This window comes from Mus caroli, chromosome 11, assembly GCF_900094665.2.
Source record: "Mus caroli chromosome 11, CAROLI_EIJ_v1.1, whole genome shotgun sequence".
In the NCBI taxonomy this organism is placed as follows: domain Eukaryota; kingdom Metazoa; phylum Chordata; class Mammalia; order Rodentia; family Muridae; genus Mus; species Mus caroli.
The window spans coordinates 97072344-97088429 of NC_034580.1; the positions used below are offsets into that span (position 1 = coordinate 97072344).

Below are 16086 nucleotides of genomic sequence, written 5' to 3' on the forward strand. Positions count from 1 at the left end.
CTCCCAGACGATGGTGGGGGTCAGAGAGCTAAAGCTTCTACCCAACCTGCTCCCATGCCACCACCTTTTATGCTTCCAGCCCAAGCACGGAGGACACAACTTGCCAAAATGGAGTCTTAACACTTTATTAGATAAGAGGTCACAAGCCACAGGACTTTAAAGTGCAAGAAATTTACTGGCAATAGAGCCGCATGTACGCCAGCCAGTTCCCCACCAGTCCACAGCACCTCACTTTATCTACCACATGACGTGGGGCAGAAGTGGAGAGGAGGGGTGAAACCCGTCATTAAAAATAGAGGACAGCAGGAACCAAGAGTGGGCGGCTGGAGCGCATGAGTATTATTGGCCTGAACTGCGGAAGGAGGGGCTGCCAGTGATGCTTGCTGAGGGAAGGCTGAGCTCAGTCTAGAACCAACATGTTTTAAAGCATTCCTCATGACCAGCCCCTCCTCCACCAGTCTCTGGTTTCCCAGAGCCTGAGTAATTCAGAGCCTATCGTTAGGCTGGAGGGTATCCCTGATACACACAATAGATATAAACCCCCAGCAGATGTCAGTTTCAGAACTGGGTGAGGACTGGCCAAGTTGGGGTATGGGGAGAGGAGCTGTAGAGTGTGCTGAGTGTGAGGTACACATGGACCTGCCAGTGTAGTGAAGGAGTATGTGCACAAGCATGCATGTCCCATGCAAATCTCTAAGAGGCAGTTTGGTAGAAGGGAGTCTGGTTTCTTTGGTGGGAGAAGGGAATGGTTAGCAAGGACCACAGGAGCTCTGGTTCTTCAGGAAGCAAGAAGCTTGTGCCCCATTCTAACACTCTAGGGCAGTCTGTATCTACCCAAGCCCCTTCCAGCACATGCCCCTGTTCTCAGCACACCAGACACAAGGTAGCCATGCTGACTAGTTTTTGTTTTTGTGTCAAGCCAGCTCCTCCTGCCTCTCAGAAGATGGTATTAAACTGCAGGATCCTCCACTCTCCTCTTCCTCCTTCAGAAGTGGGATCTGGGCAGTGACTTGGTTCAAACTCCACTCCAATCTATAAACCTTCTAAAAGAGAGTTAAAGTGCTTTGTTCTCTATGAATCCCAGAGAATAGTGGTCTGCCTGGCAGTCTACCCTGCACTGTGACACACTCCTAAATGTGCACTGGCACCCCACACACCCACAGACACAACCAGCAGCAGGTACTACAGACAGGGAGGAAACCAGACCAGCAACATCTCCCTCTAGCCTAGACCAGGCCCAGCTACCCTAAAGAAAGCAGCAAGCTGCTCCATGGACAAGCCGCTGAGGAATGGAGGGTAGGGACAGCTGCAGCTTCACTGACCCCGAGTACTCACTCCCAACCAGGCATAGCTGCAGCTTAGGCACGTTGCCACTGAGCCAGAACTGTGGAAGGAGTGGCTCACTGGCACATGCTCCTGGGAGCCTGAAAACCGCCCTGCCACCCCTGTAACCTACAGGGTAGGCTTTTCCCAAGGGTCTAGCTGGCTCTATGTTCACAGGATGAAAGAACCTGGTTTTCCTTCCTGCATCCTTAAATTCCTGCTTTGATGTCATGGAGACGCATCTCCCTTTGAGTTCTGTCTGCAATGCTTGCCAGGCTCACCTTTAACCCTGAGCACAGTCAGTGACATGGAACTCTTGATCAAGAAAGCTAAAATGGTAGCACTGGTTGGTTCCTGAGGGCCCCCAGCTTGGCAGCTGAGGAAAACTCAAGCACTGACATCATCCCACGCCCACCATCTCCTCCTCCTGGCATGGGAGTGCAGCTTCTTACATCTCAACTCTCCTGGGAGACCAGGTCTTCACCGCCTCTGTTTCCCCTCTCACTGAGGCAGTGTGTCCCCTTGGAATAAAGTGAGGCCTAGTTATGCAGGGTGGGTGGGTTTCTCAGCATGGAAGACATTGCAGGAGCTGGAGCAGCAGTGGTGTGTGCCTGAAGCCATGACAGCGCTGCCACCACAGCACTGGCACGGGGCCCAGAGGGCTAGAAGACGTCCGTTTCCCTCTCGATGCCCACATACTTGAGGGCATCAGCTTGGCTGTACCTATCTCAGGGCAGGGAGGAGGAACCAGGTTACTCTGTGGTTGACAAGATGGGGTCCCCTCCTGCTTCCCTTCCCCCCGATTTCCAGCAGCCATTTGGAATGTTCCCAGTTCTGAAGCAAGCAATGGCAACTACAGACCCTCTCTCCCACCTGCCTTAGCGGCTCTAAGTCCCACAGCAATTCCAACAGTCTCTCCTGCCTCCTTCCCAACCACCTCACCTATAATCAAAGAAGAGCTCTTCACCAGCCTGAATTGCTCTCTTGGCAAAGATCCCAATGCGGTGATCTCCATTCACCATAACCACTGCAGAGAGGAGAGGACACACCTAGGCTAGCGTCCAAGCCTTCCTAGGCACTCCACACTGCAAGCCTCCGCTCACGAGAATTCTGGGCTGGTTTTCTCCAAATTCCCAATAAGATCAAATGGGAATTGAATGTAATCATGAAGGCAGACACTTATCTCTCTGCTTTTGACCTGCTATTGCAGCAGTGAGTTTGGGGAAATGGTGACCTTTAAATCATGGTTGTGGGAAGGCATTTTTAATGTAGTCAGTGGAAAAGGCCGAGTATGAAAGGAGAGGCCTAAAATGATGGCAGATAGTCATCAAGAGTCTCCTTGGAAAACAGTAACTCAGCCATGAAAGGAGCTGAGTGACAGATAAGAATCACAGCCACGAGCAGTTCATTCAGCCCTCCCACTTCCTAGGCTCCTCAAGACTCACTCACCTTTGGCATAACAGTTGGGGTTCACTGAATGGTTTGCAAAGCGAATTTTGTTTCCTTTCCGGGTAGCATCCACTACAAAATCTACATGACATAAATCAAAGAAAATCATGAGTGTCCCAAGGAAAACTATACTTTGGGGGGGTACAAGGTCTAGCTCTGTGGTCCAGGATGGCCCAGAACTTACTGTAACCCTCATGCCCAGTGCTATGACTTCAGGACTGTACCACTGTGCCCATTTTTGTTTGTTGAAGACAGGATCTCCTGTAGTTCAGGCTGGCCTCAAATATGTGGTAGCTCTCTTGTTCTAGCCTGTCAAATGCTGGGATTACAGGCATCAGAAATGTGCCTAGCTTCAATCCCCCATTCTGTAGCTCTAGTTTAGGATCAGTTAAGAGGTAACAGAAACAATTTAATCTAATGGGAACGTGAAGCCCAGAATAGTAACAGAATATGTGAAAGTGCAGCCTGCTTCCTCATGAGAGAGCATCCCCTGGGAGTCCTCCCTCTGAATTTTGGATCTCCTCCCACCTATTGGTTAGGGTAGCTTCTCAAGTGCAAGTGCCCATGTTCCCATTCCTAACACACCTCAGAAATGAAGCAGAGCCCAGGAGGCTTCCCAGCTCAGCTTAGCACTCTGCTTTAAGAATCGGTCGAGTCAGTGCTGATTGGAACCTGGATCACAGCCAAGGCTGCTTAGTGTAAAGACTTGCACATGATCACCTAGGTACAGAAGGCCATGCCATACCATTGTTGAGGTTGAAGAGGAAGCTGGACATGTATTTATCATAGACCTTCCCTCGCCGATCAGCCTCATCCTGAGAGATGAGCTGGAGGAGTAAACAGGAAGAAGTGGATGTCTCACCTGCTCGAGGTCTGACACTGTCCTACCTGGGAAGGGGCAGTGCAGGAGAGCAAGACTCTGCTAGACTCTCCACCAAAGCTGACCAGGGTGAAGGCTAGAGAGAGCAAGACACCAACACTTGACAAACAGTGGTTTGTTTCAGGATTGCAAACAGTTCTGTGGGATCCCCTGAGAGGCCACATGAAAACTGGGCTGAGTTATTTAGAGATGAGTTCACAGAAGCCTAACCCACAGAAAGTCGGAGAGTTTCTTGTCAGTATCTTCCCAGTAAGAACACGGGCTGAACCTGGAACACTCACCTCACCACAATATTCAGAAATGAATTCATTCTTCTGCACAGACTCCTTGATGAAGGTGCCCCATCCGGCCACATCGGAAGGGGCCAGCAGCAGGTGCTGGGGGAGAGGGAGGCAAGCCTTAGATGGCGGGCGGGTGTGAGTGCTTCATGTGCACGTGTGGGACGGGGGCAGGTGGAAAGAACTACCAACTGTCAGGGGAACCTGAAAACAGAAGAGGTCCAAACCATTTCACTCTTGAGGGGTAGGAACAAAACCTGGAAATGGTAAAGGAAACAGGATATTTCCTTCCTCTTCCTTGTGGACCCCCGGGGGCTGAGTCTGGGCATACACCATAGCGTAGGCAGTAGAAGGGGCAACTCTGGGGCTGGGAGCCCGGAGGGAAAGTGCTTGTCTCTCATGTGCAGAGACGTGGGCTTCAACCCAACACCACAGGGGAACAGAATGGTCTATACCCCTCTGCTCCTTTTAGTAGAATGGAAAATTAGATTACTTCGACCACTGACAAGATCTGTCAAGCACTTTTACATACAACCCCTCTGAGGAGCCAAAGGAACAATGACACCTGGTAACATTTCCTCTTTCCCACTGTCATCTTGACCCAAGAAAAGACCTCACCTTTTTGAGGCCACGCTGGATGCTGCAGTTTTTGCAAGACACCACCTTACAGTCCCAGTGCTCTGAGGCCCCACAGGTGAGGCACAAGTCAGGGTCACACTCACGAACTGCCAAGTAGCATGGACATTGCTTGGTATTGCACTGAGTCTTACAGCGACAACCAGGAAAACGATTCTGGCCTGAGTGGGGAGATTGGGATGGTTAGGAAGCGGGCACTCATGCAGGTCAGACTCGGGGAGAGCAGAGAAGTGAATGTGACATGTCCAAGGACTCTTGGTACAACAGGCAGAAGGTTCCTTCCCCTGAACATCTGGCTTTTCCCTTAAGACAAGGAAGTGCCTCCGTTAGGGCTCAGGACATGGCTCAGTTGTTAAAGCACTCACCATGTAAACATGAGAAACTAATATATACAAATGTCAGGCCTGGAACCACCTATGTGCTTAGAACCCCAGTGCAGGGAAAGTGCAGACGGGTGGATTCCTGGCTCTCGCTCACCACACAACCTAGCTAGTGAGCAAGCCCTGAGCTGCAGCGAGAGATCCCACCTAGAAAAACAAGGTAGGTGCTTCCTCACGAATGACACCCAAGGTTAACCTCTGGCCACACACACAGGCACGCGTGTGCTTACACAGAGACACACACACTACGAACTAATTCCCAACAGACAAAAAGGCAGGTGTGACTACTAAGCGTCACCTGGAGATTTCCTAACAGGGTCCCCCTCTCGTCCTTGTTGACAGAATTTGGAATTGAGGTGGAAAGAACCCAAAAGAAAATGAAATCAGTGCTTTTCACAGTAAAGCCTCCTCATCAAAACAAGCACCATCTTCTGAAACGAACGCAGCATCCGCTCTATGCGGTCCTCGCTGCCCACAGCTCAGCAGCACTAGCTCTTATCTACTGTGGCTAAGATCACTATCTGTTCTTTGTCAGGTGACAATCACAGCACAGAGGCCTGGGTACTGCCCTCTGCAAACCCAGAGGCTGCCATCTATTGCTTGGCCACAAGCAGGAAAAATGAGGAAAGGTTAAGGTGGGTAAGAAGTGGAGAACTATTTTTCTGCTGACACCTCCTACCCTGTCTCCTACCAGATATGTGCACACCCATGTAAATAGTAAGTATGTATTTTTATTTGATGTGTGTGCCCACGTATCCATGTGAAACACATGCTTGAGTCACCACAGAGGCCAGAGGAAAGCAGCAGACTCTGTGAGTGGAGTTATAGCTGGTTATGAGGGTGCTGGGAACAGAACCCACGCTCTCTGCTTTTAACCACTGAGCTGTCTCTCTAGCTCCCTACACATTTATTCTTAATTTTGGGTGAGTATGTATACCTGAGTGCAAAAGCCCTTGGAGGCCAAAAGGTGGCATTAGAACCCTCAGAGCTAGTTACACTTCCTCGTAAGCTGCCTGATGTGGGTGCTGGGAACAATCTAGGGTCCCATAAGAACAGTATGCACATACCCCAGCCCCTCCTATCAGATATTCAAAAGCTCTTCAGCTGAGTATGTAGGTGCATGCCTTTAATCCTACCACTCAGGAGACAGAGACAGGTAGATCTCTGCGAGTCTGAGGCCATCCAGGACTGCATACTAAGATCCTGTCTCAAAACAAAACAAAAGCTGGGTGTGGTGGCGCATGCCTTTAATCCCAGCACTTGGGAGGCAGAGGCAGGTGGATTTCTGAGTTCGAGGCCAGCCTGGTCTACAGAGTGAGTTCCAGGATCAGCCAGGACTATACAAAGAAACCCTGTCTCGAAAAACAAAAAACAAAAAACAAACAAACAAACAAAAAACCCAAAACAAATCAAACAAAACAAACTACAACAACAAAATAAACTGCAGCTAATATGAAAATATTGAAATCAATGTTCTTTATCCAGCTTACTTAATATATGCTGGGGGAAAAGAAAGAGTTCTAAAAGAACTTCAGCCAGGGTTAGTATACAGACAAAGCATAGCAAGGGCAGGTCATAGCTTCACCAGCTAGTCTAGTAGTCACTCTGCAGTTACTGTGGACATAAAGATCCTGTATGGGTCCAGTGTGATGGCGCACACCTGTAATCCCAGCATCCAGGAGGTAGGGGTGAGAGGAGTGGGAGGTCAAGGTCATCCCCGAGGTCTGTGCATGTTTCCCTTTAATTACATACTCAATAGGTGTGTGCACGTGGGTGGAGCTAAGAGGACAGCACAGGAATCTGTTCTTTCCTTTCCTCACGTGGTTCCAGGATCTAACCAAGGCTTCCTGGCAAATTCATTTTATTGCCTTTTCCTGAAGAACGGCCTCGGCTGTTCTCCTTTTTCTTCTCCCCTTTCCCATCTCCCTCCCTCTCCTGTTCTCTCTTTTGGGGCGGGGTTTAACCTGGGTACAAGGCCTGCGTCATTCTCCCAGTGCTAGAGCTGGTTCTATAACCAGCTCTGTAAGTGCTCCTGTACCTGAACAAATCTAGAGGTGGTAGGTGTTAAGATATAGTTTCCTTAGTAGCACAGGTTGGCCTTGAACACTGATCCTCCTGCCTCAGACTCCCTCGGTGGAGGTCCAGACCTAATTACAGTTACACACTACCACACTCAACCCATGTAACTTTTTTGTTCACTTTTATTTTTATTTTTATTTATGTGTATGTGTATGTTAAGTGTGCGTGGATATCCAAGGACAGAAGGTGTCAGATCTCCTGGAGCCAGAATCACAGGTGGCTGTAACCTGCCTGACATGGGGACTGGGAACCAAACTCAGGCCTTCCAGAAGAGCAGGAAGTGGTGTTAACCACTGAGCCATCTCCCGGGCTCTACACTTGCACACCCACCATCGTGATGAGGATGGTGCCCCTGAGTGCAGAGGCTCCCACTTCCCAGCTCTCCTGCCAACAAGATGGAGAAGCGTCATGTCTAGTTCCTGCTTCCTGAACCCCACCCTGAAGGCTTAAACCGTACTTTCACAGCTAGGAAAGATGGTACACACCTGTAATCTCAGCTACCTATGAGTTGGAAAAAGGAAAATTGCTTGAAAATACAGAGTGGGTGGGGAGGAAGAAGAAGGCAGGAGATGGGAGGGAGAGAAAAGACGTTTTTTTGGTGGTGGGGGGACGTGTTTTGAGACAGGGCTTTTCTATGCAGCCCTGTTGTCCTGGAACTCAAACTCACTCTGTAGACCAGGCTGACCTCAAACTTGGGAGGGTCACCTACCTCTGCCTCTGGAGTGCTAACCACCACCACCCAGTGTTTAGTGTTTGAGACTTTGTGACCTCAGGAGTTGGGGGTAGAACAGGGATTGAAGAGACGGCTCAGCAGCTAGGAGCAATGGCTGCTCTTCCAGAGGACCTGAGATTGACTCCCAGCACCCACATGATGGCTCACAACTGTCTAACTCCAGTACCAGGGGATCTTATTCCCTCTTCTGACCTTCTTGGACAACAGGCATGCCCCACAATACAGACATACATGCAGGGAAAACACTGATATACATAAAATAATGAAGTTTTAAAATTAAAAATCAGAAAATAGAACAGACCAACCCCCACAGCATGGGAGATCACACCTTTCTTCCCTGTAGGATGCCTGCAGCACAGCAAAGGGACATTAAAGTCTACAGGCAGCTAAGGGGCAGGAGAACAGAGTCTGGGCACTCCAAGACCAACCACTTGGGTAGACGATGGTGAAAGCAGGGTGTTCTTACAGTCTGGGCTGCACTGGCAGAACTTTTCACAAAAGTTCTGGGTCATGATGCAGGGGCATGTGCTGTCACAGGGACGGTCTGGGTGGTCACACGGTTGGTAGTTATACACTTGTGTAGAATTGTTATCTAAAAAAGAGAAGAGAGCAGGACGTTGTTGCAACCAGGCTACCTTGATGCCCTATCCCCCAAATGTTCCAGTGTCTCATGTCAAAGAAGGCTTGTCCCAACCATGACCCTGGCCACACTCGGCACTTGATAATGTATCTGACCCCTGTGCATAAACAACAGAGTATCTGCTATGTGGGTAGGGTGTAGAGATGGCCCTAGATAACAAGGCAACGACTCTAAACATGAAAAGAGGTCTGGAACTGGCAAACAGCACACTAGGAAACTCAAGAGACCACAAGACTTTAAGTTTATCTTCTGAGACAGCATCTCGGCTGTAGTCATTGGCTCAGCCCTGATGATGCTGCAAAGAAATCTGCAATCTGTAGAAGCAGCTAGGGCCAACAAGAGAGCTATAGGTGCAGCAGGGTGATAACCACAGGGTGAGGCCTTAATCTGAACTCAGGGTGTGTGTGTATGTGTGTGTTTCTATGAGCAAGGCGCCTAAGATGGAGCCCGTGACCTTGAACACGCTAAGCATGCACTCCACTCTGATCTACCCCCCACCTTTTTTCTACTGAACTTACCTTTCTTCAGCTGAATTTTCCTGCAGTGTGCAGCCCACAACCTAGGAGAAAAAGAAAGAAGAATAGGTCTGAGTTGTGGTCCTCTGAAGACACATGACAGTGCCTAGCTGGACCACTGTAAGGCGCTCTTTCTGAGTTCTTTAGCAGGAGGCTCCTCCTCCCACAACACCAAAATAACAAAAACCCAGACAAGTCAAAGTCACAAAGCTGTCTCACATTACTGCTTCTCCCTCTTGCCCGGCAGAACTCCAAGATGGTAGGAGGAAAAGCCCACAGTGAAGAGGCTGACAGGAGAAGAGAATAAGGGAATTCCTTCGTAGCTAGAGCTAGAGCCACCTCCTTTACTTGCCACCTGGCCATTAGAGTGATGCTTGTTATCTTTTAGACAGGGTCTCACCATGTACTTCTGGTTGACCTGACACTATCTATGTAGACCAGGCTAGCCTTGAACAGAGACCCATCTACCTCTCAGTTTGGGGATTAAAAGTATATAACCACACTCAGCTATTTTTCTTTCCCAACTTCCAACCAATAAACAGCACTATGTAACTCTGAAAAACAACACTATAAAGCAAAGGAACAAACTCTGCAGAGTGGGGAAGATGGTCAACACCCAAGAATGGGGAAGTAATCTTAGTGCAGAGGCAGAGGCCAGCCATATCCTCAGTGTGGGCACAGGGAAGAGCTGGACCTAGTCACAGGTTTTGAGGGAGTTCTGAAGACAGAGGCTCTCATCTAAGTGTCCCAATAAGATGGGCTGGTTCTGCCCAGTGCAGTGAGTGACCAAGTGGGCAGGCAAGGGGTGTCCCCAAGGAGGTCAGAGCACAGATAACCTGAGGAGCCTTAAGAGTCCTTTGTCTAATCCTTGCCTGTGTTTTCTTTTCTTCTTCTGTGCAGGGTTCATGAGCTCATCTGTTGGTAGCTTTAGGATAAGTGATTCTTTGACTGCAAACTGAAAGACCTGGAAGAGAAGTGAATAGGGCCTGTCACATCTCTGGGATGAGGTGAATAGGCAAGTGACTGGGCCAGGTGCTGGGCTTGTTAAGAATCTGGAATTTGCAAGCGCTAACGGGGCACCTTTTTAGTAGAGACAGGATGTGGCTGGGGAGGAGGACACTGGCACTGAAGATTTACTTAGACCCAGGAGGCAGAGCTACCAAGCTGGCACTGCCATACATCATCCTGGCTTTCATCTACCGCTTCTCAAGCTTCGGTGAACTGCCTGAGTGGCTCTGCCTTTTTAGAAAGAAAACTGCAGGTGCTGAGTGAGGCCTGATGGGAACGGTGACCCTGGGCTAAGCACTAGCTCCCTCTTTTGGTAGAAAGGTACCAGAGCCTGGCTGTCCATCAGGGAAGCATTTAGGGAGAGCTGGCTCCTCTTCTCCGTGCTTCTTCCTTTATAACATTCATTTTTCATGTTCCCTCCCTCTTTTTCTTTATTCCCTTCTTGGCTATGGAAACTTCTGATATCCTGCAAAAAACTATAGATAGTATCAGGAAAACATTTATTTGTTTGTTTGTATGTATGTATGGTTTTCAAAATAGGGTTTTCTGTGTAGCCCTGGAACTATATAGCCAACTATATAGTTTATAAAGTAGTTCCAGAACTAGCTCTATAGACTAGGTTGGCCTGGAACTCAGCGTACTGCCTGCCTCTGCCTTCCAAGTGCTGGGGATTAAAGGTGTGCACCACCATGCCCAGCTGCCTTAAAAAAAAAATCACATGTAACTCTATAGACTTTTAGGTTGGAGAACCTGTGCTGTGGCTGGCAATGTAACGGCTGAGCAGGGAAAAGCACCCGGCAACCCTGATGACCTGAGTTTATCCCACAGCTCCTACTGCTTAAGGAAAGGACCAATACCCAAGAGTTGTTCTCTGCCCTCCACAGAGATGCTATGGCACACGCACACTTACACACCACACACAGAAATAAAAATAATACAATAAAGAAGGATCTGTGTTGCAAGGAAACAGATGTGGGCTCTGGAATGAAAGTGCAAACCCCTTCCACTGGTAATCCTCCTGAGCAGTCACAGGAAGGGGCATGACACAGACTCCCAACCCCTTTAGACAGAGAAACACTGTCCTGGGAAGAAAAGAAAAGAAAAGAAAAGAAAAGGAAACCTAGTGATAGGAAACTTGGAATACAGAATGTGCAGAAGGGCTGGACATGGCGGCATACACACCTTTAATATCAGCATCTGGGAAGTAGGAGGATCTCTGTGAGTTCAATGTCAACCTAATCTACATAGTGAGATCTATTCTAGGCCAGCCAGACCTATCTCAAAGAAAAAAATCTCTACCCCCCGCCCCGCCTGCCTGTCTGTCTGTCTGTCTCAAGCACGTGCACGTGCAGACACACACACAGATGTCTGGACGCACCCTGCTGAGCCAGGAGAGGAGATGAGCACTGAGGAGAGCCGCGCCCGCCTGCCGCCCTCAGCAAGTACCTGCTTGCACGTCTTTGTCCCCAGAAGCCTGGCTATTGAGCAGAAGTTGTTGAAATAGGTGCCGTGGAAGACTCGGAAAAGAGATTCTTCGGCTCCGGTCCATTCCACCGGCTCTGAGGGGGCTTCCACAACACAGAGCTGAGCTGGGGCTGGACTGGCTTTCTGTTTCGTGGGGGTCTGACAGCGAGAGTTAGCCTCTGAGCAAGGGAGAAAACACAAACGTGGGGAGTGCAGTTTGCTAGTGCCCCTATGTCATTCTGATATGAAAAGGAGAACATTTAGGAATGGAAATGTTAGCTGTGCAAGGCACACTCCTGTAATTCTGTAAACAGAGTCAGCAGGATCAGGACAAGTTTGAGGTTAGCTTGGTCTACATAGTTCCTGCGTGCGTGCATGCGTGCATGTGTCTGCCTCACTTTCATTGCTTACAGGTAAATCGGTAGAAAAAAATTAAGTTTTTAAAAGTTATAAATATAAGAGGTGAGGAGCTGGGCGTTTTCTGTTTACCTGAAGAACTGGAGGCCCAGTCATTGCCAGTGTCTCTATCACTGTCTCCTTCTTTAGTTTCAGCCATAGCAGAAGCTGATGCATTGGAACAGGAAGCACTGACCACTGGGTGCCTTCGGCGGCGGCGCCCCGAGCACTTGGACCGAGGGTTATGCAGCATCGCGTACTCCTTTGCTCCTTCCTGTGGTGAGCACAGTACAGAGAAGAAACAGGCAGTGTCTCTGAGTTGATGACACCGTTATAAAGCTTTGTACAAGGATGCTTTGTTTTCATCTGTACTATGCAAGTGTGACCATATTATGACAGTGGTTAAACATTCCCCAAAACATGGAAACATCTCTTTTCACAGAAAAAGTGTCCCAAAATCTAGGCATCTTCAGCTTTGAGAAGCATCTGAAATTCTTTCATGTGTTACCCATCTGGGATTTGAGAACATCCCCTGCATATGAACCAAGGGTTAGAGGGGATGGAACTGGCTTCAGAGACTGTAGCTCAATGTTCCAGAGTGGACTTGAGTCAGGGCTCCTTTCCCTACGCCACTTTCCTCACACATGACTATGAAGCCTCCATTTCAGTTAACACATGAGGCTGAACCAGGATCTTGAGCCTGAACTGTATTTCAGGCTAGTAGTCTGAAAACAAAAGGTTCTTATTAACAAGTGAGTAAGCTGAGAATAGCTCAGTGTTAGAGCGCCTGCCTAACATGCCTGTGACTCTGTGACTGTAAATTAAACTCTCAGCAATGTAAAAAAAAAAAAGAAAACAACTTAAAGAAACTATAAACACTGGCTTCTCTTCAGTCTTTTGCTTTCTTCTGAAGCTTTTTATAAGAACAACTGAGATCTTGGTTACCATTCTGACGGCTTGCTTTGGTGGGGCCAGACATCTTGTTATGACACTATCCATAAAGACACTATCCGTAAAGAAAAACAAAAATAAAGCTGGGCGTGGTGGCACACGCCTTTAATCCCAGCACTTGGGAGGCAGAGGCAGGCAGATTTCTGAGTTCGAGGCCAGCCTGGTCTACAAAGTGAGTGCCAGGACAGCCAGGGCTACACAGAGAAACCCTGTCTCAAAAAACCAAAAAAAAAAAAAAAAACCCCAAAAAGAAAAGTTGTCCTCTGACCTCTATACAAATGCTATTACACACCTCACCCAATGCTCAAAAGAAATGATTAAAATGTGTCTGCCCACAAACAACAGCCTCAGAAGATTAAGATCCACTGATATGCACCAGTCAGCGAGAAAAGGACACGTGCCCCAGATGACCAACATCTCACTCAGCACACACAGCACTCCCATCCCGCCTCCTGCTCCTGCTTTCTAAGTGTCCTGAGATGAGGCTCTCAGGCAGAAGCCCCATCTCTATCTTCTCAGAATACTGGCCTTTGGACAGTCAGTTATAAAAGAAAAAACAAGGCTTTTATGTTCACTTCTCAGATAATCAGAACAAACACTCCTAATATCAACAACAATGGGCCCCTCCTCAGGATTGAAGGTATTAAATTATACACATGGCTGATGTTCTGACTACCCTTTCAGCAAAGGATCACATACTTCACCACATCAAAGCCTTCTGTTCCCCAATCCTCCATCTTTTCTCCCATTTAGCACTGAGGAGTCAGAAGAATGAAGGGCTGGCAGCAAAGTGAATGGTGGCCCCCTAGCAGTTGTCCTGGGGAGTTCCTTTAATTTCCCTTTCTCTTTGCCACCTACAATTAAGTCACCCTCCTTTGCCCAATTCTAAATCCTAATGAGAAGTTGCACCCAATACTTAGATATTAAGAGTTAACTAATCTTTCTTTGCACGTACAGAATGCAGAATACCAGATAATGAGGACATATGAAGTCCTTATGGTTTGGCACTGTGCATCAGCTCAGAGACCATGGGGTTCCTCTGAAGGTTTGAAGTCATATAACTGCCTTAGTAACTAACTGTATGGATTACAGAGGAGGCTGAGGACCACTGAGATATGCCAGTCAGAGAACAGAAGGAAAACTGTCTCTGAAGGATGAAGACCTGTTCCTTCTGTTTCTCCCTAGAAGCCCCGTGTTCCTGAGTTCTCTGAGATTTTTTTTCCCCGAGTTTTTCAAGATAGTGTTTCTCTGTGTAGTCCTGGCTATCTTAGAACTTACTCCATAGACCAGGTTAGCCTCTAACTCAGAGATCCACATGCCTGTCTCCTGAGTGCTCGAATTAAAGGCATGAGCTCTCACACCCATTGAGAAGGGATCTTACGGTACCCCACCACCACCACCAATATCCTTAGGATGGCAGCCAGCTGTTGAATAAAAACAATCTTCCCACCAACTTTCTTGTCTTCAGAGCACTGGCTTTTGTGTAGAAGACAGCACAATGACAGCACACTTTGCTCTGTATTTTCTCTTGGATGGTGCTGGGGCCAAGCCCAAGTACTCCACCACTAATACAGAGGCACAGCCCTCTGTGCTCTGAGTACAACAACAGCCTCAAGACTCTCAAGTGATATTTAGAGCAGAAAATCCTTTACTAATGTTCATCAGATCTTACCCCATCACCCCAAAAGACTAAATCCACTCTACCATGTCTGGAGAACCTCTGCAGTGTTGTGTTCCCAGACACAGAAAATTCTAGGACCATTTCCTCCTCAACTTTAAACAGAGTTAACAAAGACAGAGAGCTTAAAAACCTACCAGCAAAAGGAAGCAGTCGGTGCCACACGGTTCTGGCTCAATCTTGATTTCCTTGTTCTTGCGCTTATATACATTAGGGGTGGCATGGAAAGCTGGAAAACAAAAGGCTGCAGTGTTTCCAAGGCTCTATCCTTTTGACAAGAAAACTGAGTTAAGGAGCTATGGCAGGTGTTAATTCCATTTAAGAGCTGGAGAGATAGCTTAGTGGCTAAGAGCACTGACTGCTCTTCTGAAGGTCCTGAGTCCAAATCCCAGCAACCACATGATGGCTCACAACCACCCATAATGAGGTCTAATGAACTCTTCTGGCACGTCTGAAAATAGCTACAGTGTACTTATGTATAATAACAAATAAATCCTTGGGCCAGAGCGAGCAGGGACTGAGCAAGCGGAGTTGACTGGAGTGAGCAGAGGTCCTAAAAAATTCAATTCCCAACAACCACATGAAAGCTCACAACCATTTGTATAGTGTAGTCATATATATAAATAAATCTTTTTTAAAAATCCATTTAAAAGGTGACCTCCAAGGTATTGAAAATCTAGATTGTAGATATCTATATAATCCTTTCAAAGGTAGCAGGCGCCAAGAGAAGACAACCACAGTGCTTAATTAGGTTGTACCTATCACAGTATCACTGAGCAAATAAAAACAACTGGGCTTTCGTGAATCCCTTGTGGGAGCAGGAGCTGGGAATGCCACACAGTAAAGCAAAACACAGGGAAGGAGCTAGGCTGGGGTGGAGTGTCGGGGAGCGAAGCACTTCCCTCAGAGCAGCCCCACTCACGGTGAAGGAAGCAGTCATATTTAAAACAGCGCCGGCAGAAAAGGGTGTGGAAAGAGTGCAGAGACTGCTCCCGCTGCACTGACTTGGCGTTGGGGCCATCAATGTTGGGTGTGCACTGAGGGGGAAGTGCATTGGGGTCTGACATCTCTGTCAGCTCTCGATACCTGTAAGAAAAGAGAATTCCTCTTTAGGAAACTCTCCACTGTAGCCAGGGAACTGCCATCCAAGCATGGGGTGCCAAGGGAGGATAGGTGGCCTTTATAGGCTTGGTGGGTCAGGAGATGGTAAGCAACTAAGTGGACATGCCATCGCAATTCTGCAGGGCTGGGCATAAGTATCAAAGTACGGAGCAGACGGCTTGCTAAGTTCAGTGCTGCTGTAACTACCCAGAAGGTAGAGCAAGTTTTCTTCCCAGACGTCCTCAAAAGCAGCGCACAGAATGATCCCTAATATGACAAGGGACATTCAGAGGTAACTAGGTAAGAAAGTCAGAAGTGTAAGCAAACCAGGGCACACAACAAAACATGGCCTTGGGTAAGAATCTGTTCACGGGGGATTGGGGATTTAGCTCAGCGGTAGAGCGCCTGCCTAGCAAGCACAAGGCCCTGGGTTCGGTCCTCAGCTCCCTCAGCTCTGATAAAAAAAAAAATCTGTTCACAGGCCGGGTGTGGTGGCGCACGCCTTTAATCCCAGCACTTGGGAGGCAGAGGCAGGCGGATTTCTGAGTTCGAGGCCAGCCTGGTCTACAGAGTGA

The 16086-nt window shown here is 48.1% G+C and overlaps 1 protein-coding gene across 6 annotated transcripts in view; it reads right to left on the bottom strand.

The window, feature by feature from the left end:
* Nucleotides 1–109: 109 nt before the first annotated feature.
* Ezh1 (enhancer of zeste 1 polycomb repressive complex 2 subunit) overlaps nucleotides 110–16086 on the bottom strand; it is a 34392-nt gene continuing 18415 nt past the window's right edge. For all 6 annotated transcript variants that reach the window (XM_021176027.1, XM_021176028.1, XM_029483671.1 and 3 more), the window contains exons 9-21: nucleotides 15333–15496; nucleotides 14548–14639; nucleotides 11875–12055; nucleotides 11368–11564; nucleotides 9786–9877; nucleotides 8917–8957; nucleotides 8225–8350; nucleotides 4549–4727; nucleotides 3934–4029; nucleotides 3518–3599; nucleotides 2773–2853; nucleotides 2266–2350; nucleotides 110–2046 (exon numbers count right to left, since the gene is read on the bottom strand). In XM_021176027.1, the coding sequence (XP_021031686.1) occupies nucleotides 1986–2046; nucleotides 2266–2350; nucleotides 2773–2853; nucleotides 3518–3599; nucleotides 3934–4029; nucleotides 4549–4727; nucleotides 8225–8350; nucleotides 8917–8957; nucleotides 9786–9877; nucleotides 11368–11564; nucleotides 11875–12055; nucleotides 14548–14639; nucleotides 15333–15496 (1477 nt within the window). In that variant the 3' untranslated portion in view covers nucleotides 110–1985. The remainder of the gene's footprint in view (nucleotides 2047–2265; nucleotides 2351–2772; nucleotides 2854–3517; nucleotides 3600–3933; nucleotides 4030–4548; nucleotides 4728–8224; nucleotides 8351–8916; nucleotides 8958–9785; nucleotides 9878–11367; nucleotides 11565–11874; nucleotides 12056–14547; nucleotides 14640–15332; nucleotides 15497–16086) is intronic.